The sequence below is a fragment of a genome, unplaced genomic scaffold (assembly GCF_019419815.1).
Source record: "Pyrus x bretschneideri cultivar Hongxiangsu unplaced genomic scaffold, Pyrus_bretschneideri_v1 Contig28, whole genome shotgun sequence".
NCBI lineage: Eukaryota > Viridiplantae > Streptophyta > Magnoliopsida > Rosales > Rosaceae > Pyrus > Pyrus x bretschneideri.
This window is the reverse complement of record NW_025999590.1, coordinates 3,779,699-3,788,578: the sequence shown is the minus strand read 5'-3', so window position 1 is coordinate 3,788,578 and position 8,880 is coordinate 3,779,699. Positions and strand designations below refer to the sequence as shown.

General features: G+C 40.4%; 3 protein-coding genes across 4 annotated transcripts; 2 read left to right on the top strand and 1 right to left on the bottom strand.

Annotated features, from left to right (window-relative positions):
* The first annotated feature begins 2,414 nt into the window (after positions 1–2,414).
* On the top strand, positions 2,415–4,924 carry LOC103955389 (tubby-like F-box protein 5). The gene is given in 5 exon segments (XM_048588498.1): positions 2,415–3,298; positions 3,404–3,491; positions 3,620–3,752; positions 3,870–3,917; positions 3,919–4,924. Coding segments are annotated over 5 exon segments (1,245 nt in total). The 5' UTR covers positions 2,415–2,941; the 3' UTR covers positions 4,538–4,924.
* Positions 4,824–6,889, bottom strand: LOC103955390 (serine/arginine repetitive matrix protein 1). The gene has a single exon (XM_009367269.3). It carries the CDS (start codon positions 6,728–6,730, stop codon positions 4,985–4,987), a length of 1,746 nt encoding a protein of 581 aa, XP_009365544.2. The 5' UTR covers positions 6,731–6,889; the 3' UTR covers positions 4,824–4,984.
* A 395-nt stretch (positions 6,890–7,284) lies between these two features.
* Positions 7,285–8,697, top strand: LOC103955391 (CBS domain-containing protein CBSX3, mitochondrial). 2 transcript variants are annotated; one of them, XM_048588499.1, is made up of 6 exons: positions 7,285–7,417; positions 7,506–7,771; positions 7,852–7,933; positions 8,022–8,095; positions 8,175–8,235; positions 8,351–8,697. In XM_048588499.1, exons 2-6 carry the CDS (start codon positions 7,514–7,516, stop codon positions 8,491–8,493), a joined length of 618 nt encoding a protein of 205 aa, XP_048444456.1. In that variant the 5' UTR covers positions 7,285–7,417; positions 7,506–7,513; the 3' UTR covers positions 8,494–8,697. The 2 variants fall into 2 exon arrangements, with proteins under 2 accessions (XP_048444456.1, XP_048444457.1); XM_048588500.1 differs by lacking the exon at positions 7,285–7,417 and having other exon boundaries at positions 7,424–7,771.
* Positions 8,698–8,880: the final 183 nt, after the last annotated feature.

Sequence of the window (8,880 nt, the reverse complement as noted above, 5' to 3'; positions counted from 1 at the left end):
CTTTTTAGAGTAAAAATATCATTTTTCATTAAAATTAACAATACCAAGAATGTTTTGTTAAAACTCCCAAGAAAAAAACCACTAAAACTGGTATTAATTTACGACAATATTCCTATATTTACCCAATGCCACTGGGCAAACTTTTGGTTGGTTCGGAGCCAAATAATCAATATATAAATCAATTTTCCATTTACCATGCATGCATTGCATGCTTCGGAGTCTCGGACCTCGGTGCCTTGTGGACCGTTTTTGGAGGGATTTATGAAGATAATATAACTTTATGCATGCTTAACATTGTTGACTCACAATCTATTGTTTAAGATCTAATCTATCTAGCTTTCATTTTTCTTATATACATTTTTACCATCAGACATTTTTTACCATCAACGAGGACATTCCAATGGTCCCCGTTTCATCACACGCGAAGGCACTACTCGCACGTGTTGAAAATTGGTGTACTTTCGGCTGCTTGTCGCAAGCTACATGCGGATTACAAGTATGTAAAATAAAGTTGTTTTAATTATAGTATGACTGGTGCATGTCTCTATTTGATTGCAGGAGTTATCAGTGTTCAATTTGTGTAGATGCGAAATGATAAATGTTTTTGTTGTGTTCGATACGTGACTAATCATATAAGGTTTATTAATCTTTAATATATGGTATCATTTCATGTCTTAAATGATTTGAAGATATATAAGTCCTAATTACACCACAACAAAACAGCTATTTAGCAAAGAATAAATATCCTTAAAAAAAAGGTATTTATGAAAAATATAAAATTACAGCAGTTTACCAATATGTAGTGGGTTAGTCGTTACAAAAAGCTAAGAACATACAGCCCTATGAGAAGATCTTACCACTGCGGGAAATGAGAGAGGATACTTGCAGGATTCTCTTTATAAGGATTTCAGGGATCTTTCAATCACATTCGTTCATCGTATATCGTGCGGTCAGTTTTCGTCAGGTACGGTTTATATTCAATTTTAAATAAAAAAATTTACAATAATTTCTGACCGCACGATGTACTATGAACACATGTGATTTGAGGCTCCCCGAGATCCTCACAATGACGATCCGGTGAGGATCCTCACTCATGGGAAATTAGTTTTTTTTTCTTTTCTTTTTTTCAGAAGATTAATTAAGGCAACATGTGGTAATTAAGTTGACGAAGTGTACACATGGAAAATAAAAATTAAATAAACAAAAAAAATTATTTAGTTATTTAATAAATTTTTATAGACATGATTTTCAAATGAAAGTTAAGAAATTAAACAGTTCTAGTTATAATATTTATAAGTAGAAGATCTTATATTTGACTTTTATAAATAAAGAGTGCAATAATAAATTATTATCGGCCCATTGTATAGTTTAACTAACTTTCATTCTCATGCTATCATGTAAAAATGGATTTGACTTCAATACTTATATGTATTGAATACAATCACATTCTCAATGTTCAAATACTAGTTGTATGAAAGGTAATACTATCCATACACCTATTTTTATCTCCTATACACTTTTGTTAATTTTTGTTCATTAATCTTCTTCGATCCATTCATTCTGATGGTCGAAAATTAAGAGGTGTGTATGAGAGGTAAAAATAAGTGCGTGAATAACACAACTGTTGTGTAAAATATATATATTCATAGACATTATATATGAGCGTGGATAACCATTGTATTAAATAAAATAATAATATTCTTGTGTAGCACCATGTTCTCGTAAGAAAATCAGACAGACGCGACCGTAGGATAGGTACCCGGTTAAAAGAACGGCCACAAACAGATCTTCCAACAAAGCGGGGCCCATCGCAACGGAGGCTGAAGCAAGCGTGTGGGCGCACACGTGGAAGTGGGGCCCCAGTAGTTTAACCGGCAAAAAATAGAAGTTGGTTACGAAAAAGGGAGCAGAGGCGTTTTATAGAGCGGGATTCCAACCTCCTCTTCCAGAAGAGAACAGCTTTTCGGCTGAGAGAGAGAGACGGTCAGGTGTTGGTGGCGGCGCACGGTGGTTGAGGTGGTGGTTGTAGTGGCACGACTCGTCGCCTGCTGCTGCAACCAACTGTGAACAACCGCAATCTCCACGGCATTTCAAATTAAATTAAATTTCAATTTTCATTTGGATAATTTTATGTTTTAAAATTCAGAAATTGAAAATATCAGCTTCTTTGGCGTTGTTCGTTTTGGCCTCGCCGATATGGTCAATAGTATATGAGTATATACCCTCTCTCTCTCTCTCTCACTTTCTCTCTCTAAAGCTTTTGTATTTGTGCGCGACATTGGTGATTTCCTAGAAGCCTCCAAAAATCCCCACGCGCATTTGCCTCCTCCCCTGCCGGTACATTCTCTCCTAGAAGCCTCCAGAAATCCCCACGCGCATTTGCCTGCTCCCCTACTGGTACATTCTCTCTCTCTCTCTCTCTCTCTCTCTCTCTCTCTAAACTGAATCTTTGAGCTTCTTCAAGCGATCCGGATTTTAAGTGTTTTGGTAGGATCTCGACTTTTTGCAATTTTTTTCTATCATTTTTTCATGCGATTTCAGGTTCGGAATGTGAAGAAATTCGATTTTTTGTGTAAATTTCGAGTATTTAATTTGATTTTTTCTGTTTTATGATGCACATTGTTCTTAATTCTTAGCATTTTCGTCGATCAAATTTCAATACTTTTATGTTAAATGAGTGATTGTTGTGATGCAACCAGAAAATAATTCAAATTTTGCAGGATTTTTTTTTATGAAGAAAACGTTCCACTAAAAAAAAAAAAAAAAAAAAACCGATCTCCTAAAAATTTATTTTTTATGATTGTGATGTTCTTAGAATTTGATTTTATAGATTCTTATGGAAGCTTTTCGTATAATTAGATCTGCGAAATTACGAAAAAATATCAGCTACAACATTTGAATTGTGATCATAGTTGTTGTGGAAATACTATTAGAGTGAGTGATGCAGTTCAAAAACGTGTTTCACGAGCTACTCGAAATGAGAGATGACAAGGGGAAGAAATCACGAAGAGGAGGGGATGAGAGGAAGCACACGCGCCGCCGAGCTAAATCTCACATTGCCCCAGAGCATACGTTGTCATCACCTGCATCAGTTGAGCAAAGCAAGTGGGCAAACTTGCCCCCAGAGTTGCTTCTTGACATAATCCAACGCGTCGAAGCGAGTGAGACTTCCTGGCCTGCTCGGAGAGATGTGATTGCTTGTGCTTCGGTTTGCAAGTCATGGAGGGAGATTACGAAAGAGATAGTCAAAACTCCAGAGCAATGTGGCTGGCTTACCTTCCCTGTCTCACTCAAGCAGGTATTTTTCGATAAACAACATTCTTTAGGTTATTCTTATTGAATGTGACTTTCACTTACCTACTAAAGATTTTCACTTTCCTCATTACTTGCGTATATTTACTAGCCGGGACCAAGAGATCATCCGATCCAATGCTTTATTAAGAGGGAAAGAGAAACTTCAACGTATCTACTGTACCTTGGTCTAAGCCCCGGTAAATGTTTGGATGCTTCTCCCCTTATTATTCGCGAATCATGACTTGGGTGTGTTAGAAATCGGTGTTCAAATTCTTTCGCAATGGATTTGTAAACGTGTGACTAACTCTTTCTTATAAATCTACAGCTCTGTGTGGGGATGTGAGTAAGTTATTGCTGGCAGCAAGAAAGGTCAGAAGGGCAACAAGTACACATTTTGTGGTGTCCTTGGCTGCAGATGAATTCTCTCGAGCAAGCAATTCTTACGTTGGAAAATTAAGGCAAGCTTAAATAAAATGTATCTTTATCATTGACACGGTCATTCATTTTTCATTTTGTGCTGTTACACCTACGACTCATTCTTCTTTTCGTGCAATTTATTGGAAAATGCTGAGCAGGTCTAATTTTCTGGGTTCCAAGTTTACCGTTTATGACAGTCAGCCTCCACAAGGCTCAGGCCATCCAAACAAATTACTGGTCACATCGAAAGATGAATCCAATGAAGGTATCTCCAAGGATACCTGCTGGTAGCTATAGTGTTGCTACCGTATGTTACGAGCTCAACATCCTCCGAACAAGGGGACCAAGGAGAATGCAGTGCATCATGCAATCAATCCCCGTGTCAGCAGTTCAAGAAGGGGGCGTTGCTCCTACTCCAACAGAGTTAGCGACTTGCCTTCCTCCAAAATGCTGTCCAATGCATGTTTCAAAGGGATCTAAGCAGCTTGCCAACTTGTGCTCTAGTGTCCCCACAACGGATTTGGAACAAGGCACAAAAGATCCACTCATTTTGAAAAATAAAGCTCCTAGATGGCATGAGCAGCTGCAGTGTTGGTGTCTGAATTTTAAAGGACGCGTTACTGTGGCCTCTGTGAAGAATTTCCAGCTGGTGGCCGGTACAGAGCCATGCCATAATGTTCCATTGGCCGAACAAGAGAGAGTAATACTGCAATTTGGGAAGATCGGTAAAGACATTTTCACAATGGATTATCGCTACCCTCTCTCTGCTTTCCAAGCCTTTGCAGTTTGCTTGAGCAGCTTTGACACAAAACCAGCATGCGAATGATTCTTGTCTATTCTCTCATCACATGACTATCGTGCTCGTCTTCCCTTAGAATTGACCGTAATTATACTTTTGGAATGCACTTTAAGCTATGGCTTTTGGTCATCGGCAAGTGCCTTCGTTGAAGTCGCAGTAGTCTGTGTAATGGCATTAACCTGTATAAAGCATGGTGTAAGTTGCCAATTTATTTATTTGCGCGAAAGCAGTTGTGTGCAACTTCCTCCAAGTATGTAACATCACTTCTAGATATTCCATGTTTCACTTTCTGGAGGATGTACGAAAATCCCTCTTTTCTCATAAAGATCTCTTGTATTGAATCTTGTTATTCAAATGTAATTTTGCAGAATTTTGTACATGCTTCGTATTAATTTCCTATTCTTCCTTTGTACACATATGGTTACAGTTAGGCGTGCTACATATTTTTCTTACATCTCTGCTGGCAGATCTTAATCAGAGAATCCCAGTATTGGTATCGTCTCTTTTCATTCCGCAACTATAGCGGCAGCCATGACGCCGAGGCTTTTCAGGATTATCCGGGTCTGAATCACTTGGTTCCATGAAGAGCCCTCGAAGGCACCTCCGTCTCACAGTGGATTCATGAGTAACCTTCTCAGACGGTGTTTTTGTTATTTGAGCCTTGTGTGTTTTGATGGGATCTGATTTACCATTTGGCTTGATTGATTCTGCTGGGTTATGAGAAAAAACCGTCTGAACACCTGGATTCCTTTCCGCCACAGAAGTATTGAAAATGATAGCATTATTGATGCTTTGTACATTGCTGTTGATATATGCTATCATATGTCGATCTTCTTTACTCGTTTGATCGAATTTTTCCTCCTCGCTGCTTACCTCTCCATCAGTAGTAGCCTCCGGGCTGTCATCTGGATTGGTCTTATAACTGCGGTGTATGGGCACGAATTCTCCTCCTTTTTCCGGTTCTGAGCTAATGTGCATTGATGCTCCTCTGTTTTCACCAGCTACAGTTACGATGCTAACCGGTTTTTCATGCATTTGGTCCTCAGGGGCCAGCTTATTAAGCTTCAAAGCATTTTCCCTGATTTCTTTATGCAGGGGAGCTTGTTCCATGGTTGATGACACCATCTTCTGAATAGATATCCTTGGGGTGCTTGTGTCTTTTGAAGCTTTGGTCAGTTTCGAACTGGAGCTGGCGCTGGCTAATGTCTCCATTCTGTCAAAAGCTTCTTCCTTGCTGTGCCGCTGCTCTGCTTGCGATGCAACTTCAAGTAGGTCTTTGGTGTGGTTTCCGAAGCCTGTTACTGCAGCATGAAGTTGAGTGGCTGTTTCTTGCATCAGTTCTTTATAGTCTGGATCGTTCGCCTTTTCTTCTTTTATCACTAGCAGTACTTTCTCCCTTTCTTTATGCTCTTTCAACTCTGTCTCTGATTCGGGATGGTGCTTTTGATCTCCGCCAATGGTATCAGGATCTACCTTCTTGGGTGAGGCAACGGTTTCCACAGCCTCAGCGGAAGCTGCGTGAGTTTGAACGGTGGTTGGAGTATTATTCTGAGCTTTGAAAATAGTTTCGGATGTGCTGATTTCTGCATATGGTTCCTTTGGTTCTGGTTGAGTGGCAGGTGATGGAGATTCAGTGGAAAAGGAAGGAAGCTGAGAGTTTTCTTGAGTGTGTGGCTGCGATTGCGCTTTAGGGGATTCTTGTGATGCTGCTTGGAGTTGAGAAGCTATGGGAGATGGTGAGGATCGAAAGGATTCAACCCGAGTCTGAGCTGTTGCACTGGAAGCTTTTTGGGACTCAGTGGCAGCATGAGACGGTGAGGGTGGAGAGGATTTAACTTCAACCCGAGTTTGAGTTGTTCCACTAGAAGAATTTTGGGACTCGGTGGCAACACGAGATGGTGAGGGTGGAGAGGATTCAACTTCAACTTCAACCCGAGTTTGAGTTGTTCCACTAGAAGAATTTTGGGACTCGGAGGGAGAACGAGATGGTGGTGGTGGTGGAGGTTCATTCCTCGATGGAGACTGAGCTTGGGAAGGAGAGGCTTTCATAGGGGCTTTCCCTGCAGGCCGAAATGGTGGTCGCTCAACAGGGATTGAGGTGGTGGTCTGGGCAGGGTTTTGGGTTTTAGCCACTGGACGTGGGTCGGGTTCTACTTGAGAACCACGAGTACGCCAAGGGAGGCGAAAGCGAAATGCTTGTGGTTGCTTTTTGTCTGCCATGTATGGTTTGGAAATGTGAAGGTTGGCTTTGTTGAAGAAGATGAAGGATGCTCACCACTTAACGAAAGGTCTGGTATATATCGAAATTGTATCAGATACCTGGGAAACTTTCTGGGATTTCTGTCAAATTGGTTTATACCTTTTCTGTATATGGATGCTCACCTCTCTTGCAAACTTATGATTCACGAGAAATCGGAAATTCCCGAAGGCAGGTTTTTCTTCCCTAACAGGTATGGAATCTCCCATTTTCTTGTTTCGGAGGATCCCAGAAAGGCATGCAGAGTACGTATACTTTGCTGGAATGCCGTTTTAAGAGCATAGTCATTGTTCACGTGATTCATAAAAAGGGTTGCTACTGTTCGAAAATTTTCACGTTGTTTTCTTTTAAATCAATCACCCCTTCTCGGAAGAGAAACTTACCTACACCTGAGATTCCACGGTGGCTCTGGAGTTTCGATATAAACTTTCCATCTGGGCAAGTAACCTGGCAAAGAAGTAAACAATGTAGAAGCAAAGTAATTTTTCCTTCATGCACTCATTCAAGAAAGGAATAAGATCTAAGCAAAGTGTCAAGTAAGAGATGACTTGCACCAGCATCTTGCTCCTTCGGCTGCTACACCGAATTACCATACATGAGGCAGCGTACCCTTTCTCCGTCATAACAGGAGCGTCCAATCGAGTTCTGAGGTAGCTTTTCGTATCTGCACACCAAGGTCTGTATCAATAGTTTTCATCCATTTCTTTTGTCAAAGTTTTCGTGATTTTCCTTGAACAGGAACAAAAATGCAAGGAATTTCGCGGGCTGTGCGATCATGCCAGGAAATACTAAAGTCTGCAATTTTACAGCATTCGCGTGGGGGAGAAGTTGCCAGGTTAGAAAAGATAGTTTCGCGTTTAAAATGGGTTGCCTCTCCACCTGCACAGGAAAAAGGACTGGAGAATGTAACTGTGGCAGATGTACTGGCGACAAAGGGTAATGAAGAAACCGGACCCTGGCTCTGGTGTCACACGAACGACGCAGTAATTGATGCAGTAAAAAACGTACGATCTTACCATCCATCCGTACATATAAAATTCATACCATACTCGTGTATATATTATGTATGAGCATGAAATTGCAGATGGCGAAAAACAATATCGGGTCGTTACTGGTGCTAAAGCCAGGAGAGCATCAGCATATTGCAGGAATCATCACAGAAAGAGGTAAGTTACTTACAGAACTAACTGCATGAAAAAAATTATGTCTCAACAAGTTATTCGGATTCTATTGACCGCGGTGTGAACCGAGCAGACTACCTGAGGAAAGTAATCGCGCAGGAAAGATCTCCCATCTACACAAGAGTTGGGGAGATTATGACTAATGAGGTCAGTTCAAGTTTACGTTCTTAGCCACCAATCGACTTTGGACGCACGATTTTTCTTATGAACTTTACCTCTTTAACAGAACGAATTAATAACAGTAACTTCCGACATGAACGTTCTTCAAGCTATGCAACTTATGACAGGTACGCCGTGGCACGATTTCTGTTCTGTTACTACCATAGACATTGAAGTGAACAATCATTCAGTTGTTTATAAACGTGTGGAAGCAATTACGTGACGATTTTTTCATGTCAACAGAGAATCACATAAGGCATGCTCCAGTTATAGATGGGAAGCTAGTTGGCATGATTTCGATCAAAGATGTAGTCCGGGCAGTGGTTGAGCAGCAAAGCGGGGAACTGAAGCGACTTACTGGGTACATCAAGGGAGAATACTATTAGAAGAACACATCTCAGTTTATGTTCATCAAATTACAGTAGAGCAAATTTCAAAACTACCTCCAACATAAAGCTTTCTAAGACTTTCATGTGTTAGAAACGGAAACTGTAGTTCAGGTGATTAAGAACGTTCATCCCTGAAGTCATGTATTTGAATTCCCGATCTCCATATTGCTTGATTAATAAAGAATCAATTATAATTTTCAATGACTAGTTTTCAAGGGAAAGAAATAAACGAAAATCGCAGGATTTCAGAGCGAAATCCAAGTCTAAACTTGACGAGCCAAAATGATTTTGAAAAACTTTGATTGAGCCTTATTTCGGGAATCACTTAGGCCGCCTAATAAATGCAGAGGTGAGGGTATCCCTTTACAAAAAAGGTTCCATCAC

Coding starts and splice junctions, on each gene's coding strand:
- LOC103955390 (XM_009367269.3), bottom strand. CDS start 6,730: ATGGCAGACAAAAAGCAACCACAAGCATTTCGCTTTCGCCTCCCTTGG.
- LOC103955391 (XM_048588499.1), top strand. CDS start 7,514: ATGCAAGGAATTTCGCGGGCTGTGCGATCATGCCAGGAAATACTAAAG. Junction 7,772..7,851: donor TAATTGATGCAGTAAAAAAC/GTACGATCTTAC, acceptor ATGAAATTGCAG/ATGGCGAAAAACAATATCGG. Junction 8,236..8,350: donor AGCTATGCAACTTATGACAG/GTACGCCGTGGC, acceptor TCATGTCAACAG/AGAATCACATAAGGCATGCT.